At 44.9% G+C, this 23,897-nt stretch overlaps 1 protein-coding gene, 2 long non-coding RNA genes and 1 pseudogene across 3 annotated transcripts; 3 read left to right on the top strand and 1 right to left on the bottom strand.

Annotated features, from left to right (window-relative positions):
* On the bottom strand, window positions 1-1,404 carry LOC147959155 (uncharacterized). Its single transcript, XR_015611630.1, has 3 exons — window positions 1,234-1,404; window positions 835-1,078; window positions 1-758 (listed from the first exon to the last, which is right to left on the bottom strand). It is a non-coding gene; the product is annotated as an uncharacterized LOC147959155 (long non-coding RNA).
* A 9,227-nt stretch (window positions 1,405-10,631) lies between these two features.
* Window positions 10,632-15,883, top strand: LOC125521601 (uncharacterized). Its single transcript, XR_015609677.1, has 3 exons — window positions 10,632-10,789; window positions 15,019-15,202; window positions 15,601-15,883. It is a non-coding gene; the product is annotated as an uncharacterized LOC125521601 (long non-coding RNA).
* On the top strand, window positions 10,784-14,017 carry LOC147959154 (uncharacterized; annotated as a pseudogene).
* A 1,365-nt stretch (window positions 15,884-17,248) lies between the features above and the next one.
* On the top strand, window positions 17,249-23,393 carry LOC125518690 (uncharacterized). The gene is made up of 8 exons (XM_087532518.1): window positions 17,249-17,271; window positions 17,861-18,340; window positions 18,590-18,631; window positions 18,747-18,763; window positions 21,633-22,241; window positions 22,464-22,514; window positions 22,621-22,908; window positions 23,017-23,393. Exons 1-7 carry the CDS (start codon window positions 17,249-17,251, stop codon window positions 22,707-22,709), a joined length of 1,311 nt encoding a protein of 436 aa, XP_087388644.1. The 3' UTR covers window positions 22,710-22,908; window positions 23,017-23,393.
* Window positions 23,394-23,897: the final 504 nt, after the last annotated feature.

Here is a 23,897-nt window from a genome sequence, read left to right as displayed (position 1 = left end):
TAAAAATTACCAAACTTGGTACCAATCTGCTTCCAATGCCCCAATTGTGGTACTTCTGTACAATTTACTCTCTCTGCTTCGATCTCACAGCAAGGATAGTTGCCGGCAAGCGCTCCAACGCGGCACGCGGAGCCGCCGGTCAGCGTTGCGACACATCACCCATAACCCGGCGGCGAGCTCCATTGCAGCAGCACCGAGCGCTGCGATGCACCCTCGGGAGCCACCGCGCGAGCGCTCCATAGCAGCAGCATCTAGTCGCCAGCGAGCGCTGCATCGACGCAAGGGAACCCGCCGGCGAGCTCCATTGCAGCACCATCGAACGCTACATTCAAGCCGTTGGCAAGCGATACGATGCACCACCGGGAGCCACCGGCAAGCGCTCCATAGCAGCAGCATCTAGCCGCCGCGCGAGCGCTGCATCGGCGCAAGAGGACCCGACGGCGAGCTTCATTGCAGCACCACATGACGCTGCATTCGCCGCTGGCGAGTGCTGCGATGCAGCACCGGGAGCCGCCGCGCGAATGTTGCATCGGAGCACGGGGAACCGCCGGAGAGTGCTCCACTACAGCTCCGCCGCGGATGACTTGCAGCACCAGCAACGTCGCCTCGAGGTTGCACCGTAGCGCTGTGGCATGGACGAGTTGCTGTGTCGCCGTATAGACGGTCGTCGCCGAGCACCGCATCACTCCGCAGGCGGCTGGGCTGACTGACACGGCAGGTGGGCCGCGGCTGGACGAGGCGCAAGGCCTCCTCGCGAGCTGGGAGCAAAAAGAAGCAGTGAGGTTGACTCAAACAAAAAAACAACGAGGATGAGCGGCGCATGATCGGTCGGACCTAGGGGCATGCTTGGCGCACGTGGTGGAAGGAGGCTGTGGGCGTCGGTCTGAATCGGGTCGGAGGCGAGGTTGTTCACCGGATTCGGAGCACGGGCGGCCGGCTAGATGCCCAGATCAGGCGACGGCAGAGGGGAGCTCCAAGGCGCCCATCCATGTCTGCGTGGCGGATCCAGATGCTCCGGCGTGGATCCGGTGGCGGACAGATCGAGATGGAGAGGCGGCGACCTCCATTGGCAGGTTCCCTGAAGAAAACATGAGAGGATGAGAGGGGGTGGGTCGGGCGTCGGCCTTGGCCTTGGCCTGCTTGCGCGTGGCTGGAGGAGGTAAGGCCTGTTGTGGCCAGATCCGGAGTACGGGGCGACAACTGAGATCGAGCGACAGTGCTGGTGTTCCTCACCGACAGAGAAGAGGGGGTTGCTGCCCTGGATAGAGAAGAAGAGAAGGGAGATCGTCAGGTGGATGGAGAAGAAGGCCATGTGTTTTGGATAAGGGGACACGTAGTGGGAAGTGGGCGGTGGGTGTTGTCGCTACATGTTCTGTTTGGACCGGAAGCTGCTGGATTTCTATGCATGTGCACTCTTCTAAAAAAATGCTATGCATGTGTACCGATTACAATTTATTTTCCGAGAAGCGCATCCATTAATTATAATTACTTGCTGCTGGATGTCATAGTTTAATATTTATGCGTACCACATCTTACAAATACATATCAGATATAATAATTAAGAATGAGTGAAATATGGAAAAGAAATAATATTTTTTAAGGAAGAAGATATTTGGAACTCACTGGTATTTACCGACCATCAAGATATTCCTTAACTTTTGTATGTCATCTATGTCTTGGTGAGATAGGAAGGAGAGATGAAGAGCAAAAAGAGTGCAACAACGGTGCATCTTGCTCGCGTCCTGTTTCGCCCTGCACGACAGCTGGGAGGGGTCCCCTCCGTTGTACCATCTACCTCGCAGCTCTGCATACCCTAATCCCGATCCCATCGAGGCCCGATGATAATGACCACGGAAGTGGTCATGTTGGTGTGGAGGGTGTGCAATACTAGCGGCAATGTGTCAGCAAAAGAGCGCCAAGTATTATAAACTCTTTATTTTCTGGCCATCAAATTGTGAAAGTGGGAAAGTATAACTATAAATTAACGTTAATAGGCATTGTGAGATATAGAAATTAATATATGTTATATTTGAAGCTGCTACAGGTATGTGAATGGTGCATAATTACTTATGCATTGAAGAAGTAGTTGTTGATCTATCAAATCAATAAATGTTTAGATTTCTGTAATTCTTTTTACGCAGGGTTGTTGAATATCAACAACTTATTACAAATAATCCAATCTTTTATAGCGAGTTGAAGGAGTAGGTTTTATTAGTAGAGAAGAAGATTATGAGCTTTTGGAATACAATGGGATCTTCATGAAGTGGATCTTTATGAGTCTTACAACCAATTTAATTGGAAAATCCTATTATTCACCATAATAGATAAACTCACGAATACCACACCAACTCTCAGATTTATTTTATACCCGTTGCAACGCACGGGCATTTTTGCTAGTTTTTATTTTTATTTTTTTTATTTTCTATCCCTAATCTCTCCCTAATAATAAAGCACGGATTGACTCCGTGGATTCACCGTCACAATACGCTTTCTTGTTGTAAATTCACGCTTTCAGTTTGAATTTAAAACATATATACGAGGTGGTACTAATTCGGGAACCACATCGTATGCATCAAAATTCGTACAAAAAAGCAAGTGTGTTAATTGGACAAAGTGGGTTGGCTAAAATTCCTAAGATAGCCCCAAGAAACTGAAAGGGATGAACTTTGATTTATTCATGTATGGTGTCAATAAACTATCGTACAAAAAAGCATATCAAAAATATCGCATGCCTACCATGGTTTTTAATGCCTGACTAATGTACATTTCTGCTAGACCTTGGCATGCACCTCTCGGTTGCCACCAGGTTGCACCGTTGGGTGTTGTAGAGTCGCGTTGATGAGTGCTTAGTGCTTTGGTAGACATTCTAATTGTCTTTCCCGTTGCAACGCACGGGCATATGTGCTAGTCTATCCCTAATAATAAAGCACGGATTGACTCCGTGGGTTCACCGTCACAATACGCTTTCTTCTCATGTCTAATACGTTTTTATAACTAGCAAAAAATGCCCGTGCGTTGCAACGGGAAAAAATGTGGACCTCTGCTCAATAATTATTTCTGAAGACCATATACAACTTTCCTACTCATGCTCACTTTGAATTTGCAATGTCGTGGACTTGTTTCATGAATAAAGGGCTTGTCCTACACTTGTACCGCCTAAATAAGGTCTAAACGGTGCTGGTACATAACATGATTATTTATACTCTACACACATGTCTAAGTAAACTTCATAAATAAACGGTTAGTCACCCTCGATGGAAACTGAATTTTAGAAGATCACCTCGTCAAATTCTTTCTACTTTAATTACATGATTGCCAGCGAAATTTAAAAAGTTGCATGTCCATGTCAACGCTGGCGTTGTCGTTGCGCTCCTCCCTTACCTTCCTCGTCCTCAGTGGTAATTTTTTTTAATCTATTTTTTGCTTCATTTTTTTCACACCAAGCCACATTTGTTTCACACCTAGCCCACTTGTCAAGCACAACAATCCTCCGAAATGCTTCCTTCCTTCATTTATATAATTTGGCAGCCCACAAATCTGCCTCAAATTCCTTCCTTTTAGTACACAAGTATTCATAATTATCCATGCAACCCACAATCCTGAAATCCTTCCTTCCTTCCTTTAATACCACCTGCAAATCTGTGCTCAATTCCTTCCTTTAATACACAAGTGTTCTTTCTTTCCTTTAATACCCACAAATCAGCTCTCAAATTCAGCCTTCCCTCTTGTCCGCTCTCTCGCGGCCCTCTTTTTTAGGAGACTTGCTGATAATATAGGAGACTTGCTTGTATATAAATTGGTACTAATCTTTTTAAAGCAACGATGTGGTACTAACTTCAAGCAAAATAACTTGGCTTAGTTGGTTGTTGTGCTGTTCCGCGGGATAGGAGATCATGAGTTCGATCCCCAATAGCTATCGTTCTCACGCACGGCCCAGAAGAGGCCTGGCGGGCTATGTGGCCCAAATACAATTTATTTTTGGTAGAGCTGGCGGACGATTTTTTTTTTTGAATCCGATCAAAGGTTGGGTTGACGTACGAATTTTTCCGAGCTATGGGCAGAGTTGGCCCATCTGACCGAGCAGACTCGCCTGGCTCCAGCCCAACATCGACTACGCTAGGAAACAATCGTCACCAGCGAACGAAACAATTTTAGTACCACCTCGCGTATATGTTTTAAATTCAAACTAAAAGCGTAAAATCATGGGAAGAAGCGTATTGTGACGGTGAACCCACGGGGTCAATCCGTGCTTTATTATTAGGGAAAGATTTGTATAAACAAAATCATAATATAAACGAGGTGGTACTAATTTGGGGTACCAAAATTTTCGTCAAAATCTTTTCCTAATCTCCTATGTCGTCGCGGCACTTTTACAGAAAAGCCCTTCTATTTTTTGGTATTCAACCCGCACTCCCTATGTAAGTGTATCTGAAAAAACGATTCAATAAAACAGAGAAGCCCTTTCGCGTGTCCTCTGTTTCTTCGTATATGCAGACGCTCACTGTCACACCGGCAGTGTTGCAGGTCGCCGCGGCGAACGGGGTGGACGGGTGGCGGAGCAGGGGCCCCGGCCAACGGGGAGCAGGAGAGTATGCCGGCGCCGCATGGTGACTGCGAGCCCGCGGCGCACCTGTCGCCCACCAGGAGGACCCCGAGGCCGTGCCGGCGACGACAGACGAGGTGGCGGAGCAGGAGCCCCGACAAGCAGGGAGCAGGAGGCGCAATGCATCCCGGCACCGCACGGCGACTGCGAGCCCACGGCGCACCTATCCCCCACCAGCGCGGACTCCCAGGCCATCACGGCCAGCGCGGACTCCCAGGCCATCACGACGGAGAGAATCAGGATGAGGAGGATGCCGCTGCAGCGAGCTATCCCGACGGCGACGGCGGCCATCGTACGCTCGCTCGCTTGCTGTCCGCGGCTGCCAGTCCCCTCCGGCCTCTTCCGCTGTATCCTTCCCAATCTTCGGTGTGCTTCTCTGTCGTGATTTGGATGGAAAATTGCAGTCCGTGTCCTTCTCCAACTCCAAGCAATTCAGTGCCCGACCCCGATTTGTGTTGCCTCCTATAAGAAGGAAAGGAACTCGGCCGGAATCTCCATCAATCAAGCTCCATCAAAGCCCGTCGAAATTGCAATTTTCGACGGAACGTCCAATGTTGCTGCCGAGTTCGCTGGAGGAACAAGAACGTCCGTCCAGCCAACCAATGTTGCCTGCAGCCGTCGAAAGCTTTCCAAAGATACCTCTGTTGCCGTACTATTGCTTGGCTATCACATCATACAAGTCTTCCTTCTTCCATTGGATCTCATGCATGAGGTGTTCATGAGCATGGTTGGAGGTGTGATGAGCGGTCTGAGCTCGGACGCTGACAGTTGACAAACCCCTGTACTCGCTGGAGCAGGGCCGAGTCTGCCTTGCTGTGTGTGTCTCATCGTGGAGGCTGATGATCCGGTTCTTTCAGTCTGTCACCAAGGGTAGAAATTAGAGTGAGGCCAAATCTTGACATGTTTCAGTCATCCAATATATGTTTAAAACTGACAGTTATATAGAAGTCAAAAATTAGACCCACAGAACAAGTGCATCTCCTACTGACTAACCTTTGTAAAGCATATAATAGAAGAGAAAACAAGAGATGTGAAGCATTTGTATCCTTTATCATATTGCAAATAGCTGAACAATAACTACATGTTCAGTATCGGAGCTATTTAGCTACCATAAGTTCAGTTGTAAGATACTTATGGCTATATATCCTATTAGGACTGACCTTATAATCTTATATATGCTGTGGATCGATGATTTTGGATTGTGTTATTTAAAGATTATTTAAATAACTTTGGTAACTTGGTGGACTTTGCATATGGATTCATCAACTGTACGCTTTTGGTTCAGTTTAGCACTGCTCTTAATCATCCTGTTTCAAATCTTGCCATGTTTCAGTCGTCCACATACTCTGCAATGCATCATCATGCTCTATTGGCCATCGTCTTCCAATTCTTGGTAATAGTGGTCCCGCGTTAATGTAGTAATTAAAATCTCCCCGTGTCTCATATTTTACTTTGCTATTGTAGTTGGTTTCATCCTAATTAGCAAACCGGAATTGAACCTACAACACTAATTGCACCCTGTCTCTCATGCTTCTGAATTTCTGATATTGCTCAACCTTGCTACTACGAATCCTTAAAGAAGAGGAGAGATACAGAGAGCATGCCTTGTTTGGTCTGAAGCAGCATTTCTGTTTCTTCTCCTCTCTGAAGCTCATGTATGTTGTTGCCGAAAATTCAGTATGATCTCTAACAATTCTACTTCGGGAATCAGGATAATTGCGTATTAATTTTCAGAATGTTGTCAGCCCACCATGTATGATGTTCCCCTCAATGTGCTAGGTCTGTCGGCTGTAGATTCTAGATTTGTGGGAAAAGGGATATCAGTGACATACACATGATGGAGAATGCCATGTTATTTTCTCTAGCTCATTCGGTACTATTATGTACCAGCAAAAGCTAATCTAGCATGCAAGTTTCTGAAGAATGTATTTTTTAAATCTTAATTATAGGTGATCAGCGCATATATATGTTGTATAAAGGACCAAATACAAGTCCAGAATGATAGCAAAGTATATTTGAGAGTCCTTTTGTTACCTCGCTATTAAGACGGGATGGTAACCTTGGAATACAAGAAGATAGTAAGTTTATGACAGATTTTGTCAAAATATATATGAAGCATGACATGGTAATATCCATATCCATAATTTTCATGATCTAGGTTTCATACATTTTTATTTTTTATTTTCCTAATTCTCTTTATTACAGATTGAACTTCCAATAAATACGAGCAACACACATTGGTATTTAGCTGTTGTGAATACCAAAAAGCGTGAGATTAAAGTACTGGACTCATCGTGCTCGAAGTTTGACCGAGATGATCTCTTTATTACGGTTAGTTACTACACCAATTTTAATCCTACATGTAAATGACATAAATTCATACTTCGTTAATGGGTACTCCCTTCGTCCGGAAATACTTGTCATCAAAATGGATAAAAAGGGGTGTATCTAGAACTAAAATACATCTAGATACATCCTCTTTTATTCATCTTGATGACAAGTATTCCCGGACGGAGGGAGTATCATTTCTGATCACTAATTGTTTTTTAGTTACGAGGACTACAATTTCAGGGGATGCTCACTTCAGGACTTGTGGCAGTATATCCATGAGTTGAGATGGCACCGTTTTGATATCAACACTTGGCTGCAAGAGAATTTTTGTGATGACTTGCTTCATAGTAAAATAAAAAAGAAACTTCATATCCGTTAATAAGACCAATCGATATTCGTAGTACTAGAACTCTGCACTTCATTGTAATTGCATTGTAAGCTTTACCATGTTATACCTTGAATTTACGAAAATATAGGTTCATCATCAAATTATGGCACCACAATAAAATAAAACACCATAAATATATAATAGTGTGCTTTGCCCTCAAAAATGCCTTAGCTAACATGATAATTTTCAATCAGGTGAAGACAAAAAAGTGCACCTGGACCTATATGTTAATCCTTTCTTTAAGTGGTGAAGCACAGAAGAAAATAATACTTTAGTTTTCTAGATAATAAACATCAGGCAAACCAACCAAATCAATCAAAGGCATGAGGATCACTTGCAAGTTGAGTCTTTGATTGACAGAATTAACCTTTGTTATGCAATTATCTGCATGGAACAATATAAACTGGGAAATTACAGCAGGGAAGCAAGCTAGAAAAGGTGAATTTGCAAACCTGTAGCTGGGGAAAGGCGCTCAACAAGTCTGGAAAGACTTGATTACGCAGTGCATCAGGTAGAACTGTGCAAGATCGCCCTTACAATTAACTACCTGCCAAAATATTTCAGCTTCAGTTTTCAGTCCATCATAGATAGAAAACTGTGTGGAATGAGTGCTCACTAACACATTCAGGCAAAAAATCCTAATGACACTACCATGCCAACCCAATATTATTAATGGAGCGGAAGCAAGGCGAGGCGGAGGGCAGGCAGGCGCGGAGGAGAATGGAGAGGCCAGCGGCGGCTGTCGGGAGGCTCTCCAGAACGGAAGCAAGATGGCGGCGCTCATGTGTGAAGCGGCGGGCGGCGCACACGCGAGGTCATCCAACAGGAGGCGCTCTGCAGAGATCTAGAAGGAGATGAGGTCGGCGGGAGAAGAGCGAGCGGCGTCGTGGTGTTCTCGCCGCTAAGCGATGGCAGGAGGACGCCTAGCTGAGGCAAAGGAGAGCGAGTCGGCGGTGTGCAAGAAGCTCTCAGCCGGATTGGGGAGACAGTGCGAGGCGAGAGTGAGAAGAAGTTTTCCGCCGCTGTTCTCCAGCAAGGAGGAGGCACCAATGGAAGAGGCTGGCATTTTTGTTTATTCTTTTTCAGGCAAGAGGCTAGCGTTGGGGGTTTTCTTTTTTCATCTAAACATACTGTTTTATTACTCTAAAATGTTTATAGCGATACAATTCAAGTCTGGAGGGTTTATAAGCCACAAATGGCGCCCTAAGTCCAGATCAAAGGTGTGCTTAGCAAGGCTATGCGCCTCAAGATTAGTACCGCGACCTTCGAAGATGAAGGTGCATTGCTGAAATTGCTCGGACGTATTTCTTATTTCCTTCACTATGCTTTCATACATACCTCCCGTGCCTAGCTTGATGTCGTTCACCACAACTTTGCAATTTGAGCCAACCAGTATATTTGGCAGCCCAAGATCCAGGGCTAGAGCAAGCGCCTCGCGACAAGCTAACGCCTCGAGAGTCCCCGGGTCCGTGATACCCGAGACTTTGATGGCCGATGAGACCAAATATTTGCCATCATGGTCCCTGCATATTGCACTATAGGTTCCTTCCTTCGCAGATCTTGAAACAACACCATCGACTCGAATTTTTGCTATACCTTCAGGGGGATGGACCCATCTTGATATGGCGTTGTTGCTGGATGTATTGGCCACTTGCTGCATCTTCTTTGGTCTACACTCTTCAAGCTCATGGATGTACTTCATAATAAAATGATGAGTAACCAGCGGACTCTGAAAAATATGTTCATGTAGGGCTTGTCGCCGAGAATACCAGATGGAGATGTACCCGCTATTTATTATTTTATTATAAGTTGGCTTAAAGAAATATGGGCCGGGCTGGCCCTTGAGTGTGTTTCTCTTTTTTTTATCTTTTTTTGCTATTTTATTGTTACTCAAACAAAAACATATTTTATCTTTTAGCAAATAGAAATTTTTTGGCAGGAATTTAATAGAGGTGAAAATATTTTGAAGTTTTTACAAACTTTCATGAAAACTGAGTAGGAATCGTTACATATTAATATTCACATCATCTCAAGTCGTTACTAAATCTTATTATTCTCATCTCTTTTTTTTAGAAATATTCTCATCTTTTTCTGAGAGTGTGCGTGTTGTGTATACCAAGTCCTTATATTTTACTCCAAGCCTAAACAGTGCAAAAAAATTACAAATGAAATTGTTAGTCATAGAAAAATGAATTCATTATAAAAAATCAAATAATATTTCCAAAAATTACAAAAAATATTAGTGTTACTTTGGACAATCAAAAAACAATTGCAAGACCATTCTATGCACACCACTATTTTGTCATCAGATGAAAGTGCGGAGCTGAAACACATCCTGGCGAACGATGTTAGGAAGGCTTTTACTGGATAATCAAGGATACATGTTTACCGACTTCGTCAAAATTGAATATAAGAAGTGTTGCGAAATGATACAAGGACTGAGTTCTACTAATTTAATCGCCCGGTGCAACACACGGGCATTTGTACTAGTACTAGTAATAGTAATAGTAATATTAATAGTAATAATAATAATAATAATCTATCCCTAATAATAAAGTATGAATTGACTCCGTGAATTCACCGTCACAATATGCTTCTTCTCGTGAATTTACGCTTTCAGTTTAATTTTAAAATATATACACAAGGTGGTACTAAAAAATCGTTTAGTTTGCTGATGACAATTGTTTCCGAGCGTAGTCGATGTTTGGCTGGAGCCAGACGAGTCTGCTCGGTCCGATGGGCCAACTCTGGCCGATAGCTCGTCCACCCCACATAGGCCATTTGGGCACGAACGGCGATGCTTCGGTTTTACAAAAAAGACCCTATGTTCGTTCGATATTCAGTCTGCGGTCCCTGATTCATCTTATCCAAAACTCCTCCCTTTCCAGCGATGGCAGCGACGGCGGAGCACGAGCAGGTGAGGTGCGGCGCCTTCGTCGGACCGCTACAGCCACGGCGGAGGAGAAGGTGGACGCCATGGGCGCGGCTACAGAGGAGGCGGAGGAGAAGGCGGACGTCGTGCGCTTGCTACACGGCTACAGCCGAGGCGGAGGAGAAGGCGGATGCCATGGCCTTGCTGCGCTCGTGGGCGTTCTTGAGGATGGTACACCGGCCGTGCCGCCGCCAGTCCTCTCTGGCCTCCCGCGTGTTATCCTTCTCAACCTCCGCTCCTCCTGTCGTGATTTGGATGGGAAATTGAAGGCCGGCCGTGTCCTTGTCCAACACAAATTGATGTAGTGCCCGACCCGGATTTGATTGGCTGTTATAAGAAGCAAGGGTCCTCGGTCGGAATCTCCATCAGGTTTTGCCCTTCGACCATAATCTCCATCATCCCGTCGAAATTGCAATTTTTGACCAAACATCCAATGTCGCCGCCAAGTTCGCCGGACGAAGAAGCGCCGAGTTCGCCGGAGGAACAAGAACGCCTGTCGAGCCGTGCAATGTCTCTTGTGGCGGCTACACGAGAGGTATGTATCCCCTCGAAGCTACGTATCCCGTACAGCCTGAAGTTTGTGAGGCCTTGACCTGACCATCACTAACGCCACCTTGCTGCCGCTGTTGTTGGAGATGAGCTGAATAGCAAGCTTTGGTTGCCTCGTTGCTTCCACTTCACTGCTCTTTGACTCTCCGTAATTGTAAAACACCTAATGCGATTCTTCAGCACTTGATACTGGTGGTCATGGTCTTCTTCCCTTACTGTTGCAAGACTTGGTTTTAGTTAGTAATCTTGAGATCAACGTGTACTCATGGATTGCTTAGATGGAGGGCCACTGTTGGTTTTGTACTTAGATGCGATTGTGAATCATGCACGGTTCAATTCAGATTCATGTGGTATTTTTCCTAAATTTGTGCCTGCCTGAACATTATTACTCTTAAACTATGAATAACTAGAAGAACGCCCGTGCGTTGCAACGGGTAACATTTTCGTAACTTTAAGAGTTTAATATTAATCATGTTAATATTACATTTAATATTCTCATACATATCAAGTGACATTGGCGACCTTTTTTTACCATCAAATCCTCACACACACACTCTTTCCGTCCCTCTTCTTCACTGTCTCTCCCCCTCTCCCCCCCTCTCTCTCTAACACACGCACATATCCATCTTATTGGGTATGAGACCATAATCCATCTATCTCTCACACACACGCTAGTGCATAACAATATGGATTAGGTGTATTATATTTGCCACCACAACTAAGGGAATTAATTTCATGTAAATTGGCCAGTCACAGCTCCGTGACAAACAATGCATCTAAATTCTCAGCGTTATTTTTATGTAATATGCTCTCTCTCTCTCTCTCTGATATTATAGGACCAAAAACTTTTACCAATTACCATACTGTAGAACACCACACTCCTCACTGCATCGATGGGTGGTGGGTGGTGTCTCTCCTCTACCGCCGTGGACCTGTGCTGGCTTGAGTCCATGTCCGCTGTTGGCCGCTGCTCGCATTCGTCCCACCCATCGCCCAAGCCGGCGTTAGGAGCAAACTCAATAGCCTTGCCCACCGTCATGGCTCCATTCCACGAGATCGAATCAAGCATCATAGAGTTCGGGGAGGAGTAGCATTTCCACCGTTAGCTCCTCGCTGATGTATCAGCGTAGAGTGCGGTGAGGACACGGAACGTAAATACCTGGGGTTTAGCGCTGGTGGCGGGAACGACCGACACGGCCTCCTTGCGCCGCTCCTCGCTGCCCGCCCTGCTTTGGGGATCCTAGCGCCCTGCCCTAGGGTTCCGCGCTGGCGGCGGTGGTGGCGGCGTTTCCCTCAAGAAAAAAAGCACGTCTCATGTCCGGCTTGTGCAGGAATCCATCACCAAGTAGGATCAGTAGTTCCGTCCCGAATCGGTTATGTTGCAAGTCCTAGCTATAGCTATATATACGTATTACCCTGCACCCCTATAAACAGTACACCCAGAGACCAATAGAAAGATCAGCGGGCACGGGGCATGCCCGTGTGTATCAATTGCTTGCGCGTATCCGTGTTGCTTCTAGTAGATCGATACTACATCAACCGTGGTTAGCCAGCTACGTCCAATCTATTCGAGTGTTTTCGTCTGCGTACGTGTTTTTCTGGTATATACTTCAGAATTCAGTCAGTCGGGGGCGGGATGTCTAAGCAAAGAAGGCGGGGCGAGGAGGATGAGCCCAACTACTACCACGACTGCAGCGGCAGCAAGGAGAAGAGCCTCTATCTGGTTCTAGACGACTGGCACAAGGGCTTCACCATCCGCAAGATCGATGCCGACAGTCCCGACCTCAGCGCCCCCCTGTCCTTCGGCTAGTGTCATCTGAGCGTGGCTGTGCCATGTAGTTCGCAGCCCTGGGCAGCAACATCATCGCCACGAGCAACATACACGCCGGAACCCTCTTCTACGACACTAACACCGCCGGACTGCCCGTCGGCCCTCCCGTTCGAGACGCACTGCTTTGTGGCTCCAACACCTTCCTGACCTCTGGCGCCGGCGACGCGCTGTACGCGTTCGCCTTCCACTTCATGGAGCGGCCTGTGTCCTTTGAGGCGATGGCGAAGCCACCGACGACGGAAGACGACGACCTGCTGCCCACCTACTGGTCCTGGAAAAGCATGCCGACGCCCTTCACCAAGGACGAGATGATCTTCTCCTGCGCGCTGCACCCGGACGGGCGCACCATATTCGTGTCCTCGTGCAGCAGGGCGGTCTGCGGCACGTACTCCGTCGACACCAGGAGCTACAAGTGGAGGCGCCATGGGGAGTGGATGCTGCCTTTCAGAGGCCGAGGCTACTTTGCCGCCGAGCTAGACGCATGGGTCGGGCTGCACGAGGACGGCTACGTCTGCCCCTGCCAGGTTACCTCCCGCAGCGGCGGCACCACGCAGCAGCCGGAGTGGAAGATGGCCGACGAGCGTAGGATGTGGATCCCGTGGCATCAGCTGGAGTTTCGCCTGCGTCGGATGTGATGGCGCGGGTGGAGTACCGAGGAGTCGCCGGCGTCGGCCAGGGCCTGGGGCACAGAGGAGTCCTCCTAGTCAAGGAGATCGGAGAGAAGAAGATGATGGCGGCGCGAGGACACATGAGGGTAGACGTCGAGAGGATCGGCCGTCCAGGCTCGTGAGGAGGGCAGCGGTGGGAGGATCGAGTTAATGGTACCGTGTACAAAAATCCCATCAAAACAAGTAAAATATACCGGCAATGCTTGATTGATTCTGATTTAATTTTTATAGGCATTTTCGGATTTGTAGGGCATGTGCCCACGATACTCGCACGCTGTACCTTTTTTTGACGTGTATGATTCATGATAAGAAATGAAAATCACATCAATGTAAGGAAATATCCCATCAATGCTTGATTGATTGTGATTAATTCTTTTATATGGTAACTAATCCGATGGGTTTATGTGGGCGGTGAAGCGAAAAGGTATGTGGGAGGGGAGACGAAAAATAACCGGTCAGAAAAAAATGAATTAATTGTTGCCTTGTATGTTTGGTTTTGATATTTGAAGATTGATTACCATCCGTTAGTTGGGTTATCAAAGAAGAAATCAATCACCATATGTGAATTCATTGTGTTACCAAATAAACGTTGGGTTTGTCCGGCCAGTGGGAGGGGGACGAATAAAAAACCGACGAAAAAAAACCGACAAAATTGGGAGGTGGGAGCAGGTACCAAATAAAACCATGGTAGGTGGGACGAAAATAAACCGTACGAGGCTACCAACTGCTTCATTAGGAGTAGAGATCGGTTGGTTCGATTTTTTTTGCGTGGAGGGAACTACCTGGAAGGTGGGAGGGAGTACGAAAATAAACCGTCTCGGCTGAGCGGGAGGTGGGAGCAAGTACCAAAGAAGTACCAAAAAAGACCGGGTGAGGTGGGACGAAAATAAAACCCGGAACGCGACCTACCAACTGAGACATTAGGAGTAGAGATGATTTTTGCAACTGTACGAGAATTTCTTTGCCGCATCACAAGAAAAACAGTTTGAAACAGAGAACTGTATTGTACCTTCTAATTATTGTATGAGCTTGCTTCACTTAATTTGAACTGCATACATAGGCTACTTTGCTCATGCATGCATCGATACTATTGTGTATAAATCTGCTTATGTATCTCACTATTTGTATATCTAAGATGGCGATCTCAAAGACAATATTTTTAAAGCTTTTATGATGTTAAAATGTTTTCGACTCCCCTGTTGTAGTTATTATTTCTGTCCCCTTGCTCGATTATGCTTTTTCTTCAGTTAACAATTAGCTTTGCAGAATATAGATATGCTAGCTGCACCTAGGTTATCATTTTCCTTCAGTGAAGAATTAGCTTTGCAGAATAGTTATGCTAGCTGCACTTAGCAAAACAGGATTACGATGTGTAAACAGGATTAGAAATATCTAGAATTGAAGGACTTCAGTTGGTGTTTGTTAGCTAGATGGAATTAGATTTGTGGACATATCAGTTTATGGGTGGCTATTTGATTGGTGAATTCACCTGCTATATGAGCACTATTTTTAATAAATAGTGTGCAACTAGAGAATATAGGCACAGGATTTACGATAAATGATTCATAGAAAGAATTGTAAAAAAATGCTATTCTTAATTTCCTGGAACTAGCGTATATTTTTTCCACTACATTAGCCTTCAGATTCTTCTTGGATTTGCTTTCTGCACCAATGTTTTCAGTGCCATCCTTCGTCCGTGATGCTGCTGCATGCCAGGATTCGCAGTGGCACCGCCGCAACCAGCGAGGACACAAGATCACGAGGATTGTTGCCGCTTCCGAGGGCATGGGAGCTGCCATAGCCAGCGAGTACGTGAGCACACACAGTCACCATCACTTAAGAGGATGCGAGAGCCATCTCAGCTTGAGAGGATGCGCATACCATCTCCGGGTATATAGCGGTAACATCTCTCCCTAACTCCACTCTGATATGTAGCATTTTTTTCTATCCTATTGTGAGACTGCAGTGTGTGCAACAAGTGTTCTTCTAAATGTCTGAGCATAAAGACTGCTCATGGGTGATGCTTCTGTGACCAAACGTCTATGTATGTCCTTTGCGGCCTTTCCTATAAATAAGTATATGTCATTGCCATAGTAATTGTGTACTTCTCTATTAGAAAATCACAAGATATTTTCAGTGTTGTTGTTCTCAATCATGTTATCCTGGAGATGATTCTGTACTTTTTGGTGTGCTTCTTAGATCTAATAGTACTTTGTGTCTACTTATATAAATGGAAGGTCGTGAATCGGGGTAAGACTCTAGACTGAGTCTTATAACTTCATTTTATTATTTGTGTAGGTGAGGGAGTTCTGTGAATACACTCCGGAGGGCGGGGATCCCATTTCAGTGAAATCATGCTACGTACTATAACTTAAACACGCCAAGAAGACAAGAGATAGTCCTTCGTTGGAGCGATGTTTCTTCCAAGGATGGTTGTTGGCATGGATCAGCACCAGTAATACCCTGAATTTTCTGAACCTGGCTCCTCTAGCCTAACTTGATGATGAAAGTTTCAGTCAAATGAATTTATTATGTATATTTGGCTTGGAGTTAATCCCAAAAAATAAATTTCTTATGTCTATTTTACAAAGAAAGCGTTCAATTATAATTAGCTATACCCTGCATTTGCACATACTTTGCCTGGAAGTGATCAATTGGACATCTTGAGCTTGAAACCGATCAAGGAAATACTCTCTCCGTACCTAAATATAAGTATTTTTAGAGATTTCAATATAGATAGCATACAGATGTATATAGACATGTTTTGAAGTGTAGATTCACTCATTTTGAATACGATGAAGAAGAAAACAAGGAACTCAAGGCTTACAATAAGTGAATCGTCACGCAAAAAGTATACTCTAGAGATTACAAGATGCACATGTAATTAATAAAGGTTTGCTAGATTCATTTAATAAATTGAATCTGTATCCATTTTGTTTTCCTCCTGAGATATCCTGCACCGGTTCACTCTAAAGTATGTTGATTACAACAAATTATCTATAGAAAAAATATTATTCATCTCTCCCGTTGCAACGCACGGGCTCTTTTGCTAGTCTATCTCTAATAATAAAGCACGGATTGACTCCGTGGGTTCACCGTCACAATACGCTTTCTTGTTGTAAATTTACGCTTTCAGTTTAAATTTAAAACATATATACGAGGTGGTACTAATTCGGGAACCACATCGTATGCATCAAAATTCGTACTAATAAAAGTTACAAGATAGAAATTCAAACCTGGGCCCCTACATCCAAAGCACAACGAACTAGCCAACTCACCTACCACAAGTCTCTCTGATAAATGCAACGAACGTTCTATACTTATATTGAATTAAACCTGGACTTCGTATATTTTCTTGGCACATAGGCCACTAGCGCTGCTTGGGCCGCGTCATGTAATCCAGCGGATCGAACGCAACGTGTTGATGGGCCTGCACAACGCACCATGTGAGTGGGCTTCAAGAATACGTAAAATATTATTACTCCTGTGGATCGAACTCAGGATACGTCCTTTCTTTTTAAGGCTATATAGGGTGTGCGTGTGTGCGTTCATAGGGGTAAGTGTATGCGCGTGTATATGAGCGCTTGTGTCTGTACTGATGCTCAAAAAAAAAGTAGTCCCGCCTTGCTACTGTTCATGAAATCATTACAATTTATATACACCAATGAGTAGACAATCAACAAGCTCCTTGGTTAATAAATAAAGGATGAGGTGTGGGATTTCTTAAAGAAAACACGATGAGGTGTGGGATTGTGGGAGAGGCTGAAGATAAACATGAACATTGAGGGATGAGTTAGAGTTGCTAGCTGTAAACGAGGCTGGACATACTCCCTCCGTCCCAAAATTATGTTGCTCCCTTGAGATTTTTCTTCTAAATAAAATCTTGGACGGATTTGTGGGTGCTATTTTCTAATTTCCAAGAAGCTTCAGCGAGGGGTGAGCGTGCATGGGCTGGTGTTGTTGCTGCAAGTGAGTTCGTCCTTTTTTTTAACAGCTAATCTATTTTTCAAGAGAAAAAGCAAGTGTGTTAATTGGATAAAGTGGGTTGGCTCAAATTCCTAAGATAGCCCCAAGAAACTGAAAGGGATGAAGTAGATTTCAATCTAATGATTTTGTTCAACTTTGATTTATTATGTATGGTGTCAATAAATTGTCGTACAAAAAAACATATCAAAAATATTGCATGCCTACCATGGTTTTTAATGCTTGACTAATATACATTTCTGCTAGACCTTGGCATGCACCTCTCGGTTGCCGCCAGGTTGCACCGTTGGGTGTTGTAGAGTCGCGTTGATGAGTGCTTAGTGTTTTGGTAGACATTCTAATTGTCTTTCCCGTTGCAACGCACGAGCATATGTGCTAGTCTATCCCTATATATATAATAATAATAATAATATTAATATTAATAAAGTACGGATTGACTCCGTGGGTTCACCGTCACAATACGCTTTTTTCCGTCAATTTACGCTTTCAGTTTTTTTTCATCTATATTATTTTTTTACTTTTGAGGTGGTACTATTTTACCTGCCTTTTTGATATTTTGATATTCAACCCGCAGTCCTCCTAATAAGTCGAATATCAAAAAGGCAGGTAAAAACGCAGCCGCCCGCACGGCCCATCCTCCTTATCCCATCTCGACTCCTGCGCGCTGCCACCTCCTGTCCCGCCTCACCGCTAGCCGCACACCGCCGCCCCCCAGCCCCTTGTCGCGGCTCTCCACCGGCCTGCCCCCGTCGTCGCGCTCCGCTGGACCACCCCCCGTTGCCGTGCGCCGCCACCGCCTACAGTCGCCGTGCTCCGCCACTGCCTACCCCACCGGCGCGCCTACTCCCACCCAATTGCCCCCACACCCGCGGCCTTCTACTGAGGGGTTGGGGAGGCGGATTCGGGGGCGGGCGACGCGGCGCGTGTCGCCGGTGACGACGATGAAGGCAGACATAATTTCCCCCCCGACCCCTGCGAACCCTAGCAGCCGCACAAACGCCACCCCCCCGCAGGCCATGGGGTTGCCGCGCCTCCTCGCCTCCCTCTACTCCAGGCCCCCTCTCTCGCGCTGCTAGGAGTAGTGGTCTCTAGCAGCTGCCCTCCCCTCAGTCATTGCATCAATCTCCTGCTCCATCTCTCTCCAACATCCCCGCTCTCCTCTCGCATCACACAGGCGGTGGCTATACATATCTGGCCGGGTGTGGCGTGTGTGGTATCTGTGACGTGCCTCGCCTACCGGTTGTCCCTGATGTGTGCGGCTGGATGTGCATCCCTGTTTATGTGTGTGGCGCTTTACATGCAGAGGAAGTGAATGGTTGCAAGCAGAGGAAGCTGTTGGCCGTTGGCAAAGGAGGATTAGGATAGTTCTCTTGATCTTGGTCAGAAAAATTGGTAGTTCCCTTGATTTGTTTTGTTCTGAATTAGTACAAAAGTGCACTGATATTTGTTTTGTGCTGCAGGAGCTTCAAGACACCAGGTACCAATTGCAACTTTCATTTATCTGTTGTGTGAACCAATTTGTGATGGCTTCTAAACACACTTGGCTGGAACAGAGCAATTTTCTATAGTCTTCAGCGACGATGTGGTGCTGCACTGCTGCTCTCTTACTGCTAGCTTGCTACTTCTAGCTTAATTTTGCTATTGCTGCTAGCTGAATTTTGCATAGGCATGGCAAGCTGTTTGGTACGTATACAAATGATGCTGTTATTTTTGTTATTGCTCACACCCGGCCGCCCACGCTCACGGCCAGTGCTGCAGATTTCGTGGCTGGCCAGCTTATCCTCAATGTGTTCTGACTCGGAGGTCGGAGTTGAAGCTGACAACGGACTCAAGCACTCCACCATATTCTTAGTATTGCATACCGTCACCGCTGAGGGGTTAGCCAAGCTGCTTTTAGAAGTCATATAACAATTAAGTGCTAGATATTGTCACAGATAGATTTTGATGGATAGGAATTTAATAAGCTACAAAGCAGTGTAGGTCGAGATGAACAGAGAATGGTATGCATAATGTGTAACAATATTTGATACATTTACATTGATAGGTCTGGGATCGTTGGAGGGTTGTATGCTTTTGATTGATTAAGCTTAACACTTCTGCTCACTCATTATTTACTCTGTATTCATCAAAAAATATTTATTTTTTACTATATCATATCATATTCGACAGACAGAGGCAGAGACGACCATGGTTCTAGCTAATAGCACTTGCTAACTTAAGAAGTCTACATACCTTTTATCTAACTAAAAGAGAGTTTCTTACCAACTATTGAGCCTACAAGCTTTAGATGTATGTCTCTAAAGCCACTACTCAACTTCATGTCAGTACTTTTCTGTAGAGTATACCTCCATAATTCTCCATCTAAGATAGTACTAAAGTTTATTGATGATGCTTAGTTTCAGGATATGCCTTACAAGCCATCCATGTGAGAAATCCAAGAGGTTCAAGGCGTATTGAAAAGGAGCTGGAGTAGGTAGGTGGTGGATTGAGGAAGGGTCTGGAGCAGAGGCGGAATCGAGGCTGCCCCTACATGCGCTAAGGAGCTGCAAGGCGCCTGTGATCCGGACACTGCTATGTTTTCTCCTTCTCTCCAGGTAAGCCCTCAGCAGCACCTCTCGTACCCCCTCCATCTGAATTCAGCAGCGCACAACGACAACAGTAGCCGACGTCCTCCTCATCCATGAAACTCCCAACTTTTTTGCTTGTTACAACCCACATCATACACGGTTCTGCATTGTGGTGTTTGTGCCAAAGTTCAAAATTGCATAAGTTCTTGCAGGACGGGAAAGAACATAAAATTTGTGTTTTCAGTCACAAGTCTGCTCCCCATTGTGGATAGCGTCAAACTGAATGTGGTGAACAGGTGCGAGACATAATTTAGTGGAGATGCAAGATGAAAGATGGAACATGATGCTTCAAATCAGCATAATTATAAGGATTACTAAATTTCTCAAGGAAATCAATGCAGCGGTGATAAATATATGTAATTGCATTTTTTTTCCGAGAATATGTAATTGCATGTATAGCATCTGTTTTGAACTGTATTTTATATGCCATTTATGTATCATGGTGGAACACAAAATTTAAATAGAAAAGAATAGGAGTAACTAATGTATATCTTGCTATTTCAGATATATATCTATGCGACTATATACTTACCTAAAGTACGTACAATGCATACTGTGGAATCATACATCAAATATTCATGCTTAACTAAATATTCTGCAAGTTTTGTTTGCCGCTGCTCGGTCAAGAAAAGCCTATTGCTCGCCACTATGTGCGGTTCTCTTGGCATTTCATGGGGTGCAACCGGAAGTGGCACAAGACTGTAGTTGTGTCGTTCTTAAATTTACTGATGTTGATGTTTCTTTTCAAGATTGTAGTATTGTTTACCAATTTGGTCCCTGGGTTATGTACTCATTTCCTTTTCTATTGTTTGTAAGTACTTTGCTTTGGTTCATCGAACTACCTGCTGAAATATGTGTATTGTTTCTCAATATATTGGGCATCAATCCACCTCTCATGAGATCTCTGAATTTTCGACGCATATTGTATTTGCTGAATTATTTCCTCCAGATAACTATGCTTGGATTCACAAATGTGTGCAATGCTTTCAAGCAGTGATAAGTTTTTTACTTAAGCTGTGCTATTCCACTTTCAAGTTTTTGGTCCTAGAAGTGTAATACTTGGTAGGTTAGCTGCATATAAGTGGAATGTATATGGCCTGAATTTACATTTCAGAGTGTATAATCTGATTCAGAGTATTTTGACTCCTTGCATTCTGAAACATTTTGTTGTATAGTTTTGTCCTGAAAGAATAGAAGCAATTGTTCTATAGGAGAGAATATAAACGTTATTCTCAAACAACATGCAACATCATTTTCTTATTACCAATTTAAACATGGTCAGTAATAGCACAACTGAAGTTTGTGAAAATATCATTAAAATGGTTGGTTGGATTGTGTTTTGTATGGATTCTACAAGGGCCATTTTCATGGAATTACAAATTAGCTTTACATTTTTATGGCTGTGCTCATCGTCTTTGGATTGCCCACGTTCGGATGGGTTTGTGATAAATGGACACCATGACCACCATTAGTAGGATGGGAAGGAGGGTGTGTGATATTTTTTTCTTTTTCCGTTGCAACGCACGTGCATTTTTGCTAGTTTATAATCTAATAAATAATAAAGCACGGATTGAGTATGTCGGGTTCACCGTCGCGGAGTTTTCACAAAAAAATCCCTGAAGTTCATAGGAAGCAACCCGCAGTCCCTTTGTAAGTGGATTTGAAAAAACGTTTCGTTTTTACATAAAACTCTCTTAACATTCGGTATTCCATGCGCAGTGCTCCTCCCCCTCCAGTGTATTCAACCCACGGTGTATCTTATCCGCTCCCCTCCTAGCACGGCGGAGGAGGAGAGGGTGAGGGGCGGCGCCGCACTCTCCAACTTCTGTCTACACACCACCTACGCGCCGTCGTCCGTCCGGGTGGTCGGCGGCGGCTACCGCGCCCCGGAGGTGGCGTCTACTCCCTGGGCGTGCTCCTGCTGGAGCTCCTCATGGCAAGTCCCCGACGCACGCGTCAGGGCGCCGGCGACGTACGTCCTCCTTCTCTTCTTTCACGAGACGGCTCCGGGCTTCGACCAAATCCCGCCCAACTCGCCCAGATCGAGGCCTTCAGGCTTTTGTGGAATCCTCGTTCAGCTCTCCGCCTCTACCAGATCCACGCTGAGGGGCTTCGGCGCCATCCCCCGGTGTGATTTCCTCATGGGTCCCGGCTTGATCGAGGCCAAAGGCTTCGGCCGTCCGTCCACCATGGCTGGGACCTGCGCGGAAACTGTAGATGAATTTATACGAGTGGAATCGACACTGCGGCAGGGTACGGTGGAGTCACATTGTGCAGCCTCGGTGTCCCAATCAGGGATTCCTTCTAAGGATGCATATATTTTGAAGGGTGAGGGATAATGATTTGGTTAAAGGCCTTCGGCCTCTTGCTTCACTGAACATTTGTGTCCATCGACCAAGTTGCATATACGGGAGAAGATAAGCAAGTCCAAAGTGATGTTCTAGCTGGGCCTCAACACCTTGTCCCTCTGACCACAACGCCCAACCATGATCTGGTCAGCAACCAATTGTAACACTATGCCTAGGTTCTGATTATATCTACTTGATGCAGATCACATGAGCAGAGGGGTTCAGCAACTCTTACTACTCCTGGCTGTGAAAGGTGAATTCCCAACCAAGAGTCCATAACTGACACTGATTGAATTGCTACACAACATAGCCGTGGTCCATGAAATTCCATTAATTCTGCATGCTTTGTTCTGTCACAGCTTCTGCTTACCTGCTTATCCATGGTCTTTTTGAGCCATCCAAATTGCAAAACGCAAGTCACCAACACCAAGAATCAGGTTCCTGCTAGAGGAACCCAAAGCAGAGCAAGAGAAGGAAAACGACGGTGAAGAGGTTCTGTTGGAGAAAGGGCTGCATCACATACTTGCCACCAAGGCCATGTTGTCGAGGAGCCTGTGATTGCCGCTCCAGCTGCCTCTCGCGCCATGGCCCATCGCGTGGGGTGCATTGTGAGAGTCTGCATCAGGCTCGCATCGCCTCTCCAGCAGGTACTCAACGCAATCCTAGGTTGTTGTGTTGACTTGATTCAGTTGTTGATAACAGTTATGCAGCTCTCCTGGGATGTTATGTTGACTTGATTCAGTTGCTGATAACAGTGATGCAGCACTCTAGGTAATAGTTAGTATTGGTGTCAACGAGAGCAACTAGAGTCGCTAGCTGTTATGCTAAAAGCAACAGGATGCATCTTCTCCATGCAAGAAGACAATAAGGATAAAGCAGCAAAGAGCAGGCCGTTGGTGGTGATGGATAATTTCTCTAATCAATTAAATCGTAGATGCCCTCCAGCATTGCACACTAAGAGATTGCATTGCTTAGATATAATGGAAGGTGACTTCAGTTTTCAAGAAAGTTGAGGTGTCGTGATTGTTATTTTTTTATGCAACAATTACCTAAGCTTGCCTGGCAAGTATACATTCTGAATTGTATGTTCAGATGATATTCACATATTTAGACTGAATCGTTAAATCTAGCATATTTATTTTTCTCACCTAATAATTTTGATTATGATGTATCCCATAGAATGCTGGTTTAGACATTACAATCTGGAACCGAATAAATAAAAATAGAGAGATTCATATAGTGGCACTAAAGTGCTATCAAGTTATAATCTGTTTTTAGTTGCATTCCAGTAAGAGGAAACCCTTATTTTACTTGTGAGCATTGTAATTGTTTGCCTATTGTCACTGGGAAGGGCTAATGTTGATACACATACAAATCTTAGCCCGGAGGGCATGCTTTGTTCAAAGTAGTTGGGTTTATGTACAATAAATAAATATTCATGTGTTATCTTGGTACAATATTGTTGCGAGTGGTTTAACTCACGGGTTTAGAAGCTCGTGAGAGAAATTAAAGTTCATTTTATGGTTGCACGTCAACACCATGGCAACTACATAACTGCTTTGATATATGGTTCCTAGAACATACATGCTAATATGTACGCGTGAACTATTAGTGTTCTGTAAATTTTAAGGTGTAG

Source organism: Triticum urartu, chromosome 7A (assembly GCF_056163025.1).
Source record: "Triticum urartu cultivar PI428250 chromosome 7A, HENAU_Tu73, whole genome shotgun sequence".
Taxonomy (NCBI): Eukaryota; Viridiplantae; Streptophyta; class Magnoliopsida; order Poales; family Poaceae; genus Triticum; species Triticum urartu.
Note: the sequence above shows the minus strand (reverse complement) of the source record. Positions and strands in the feature narration are given on the sequence as shown.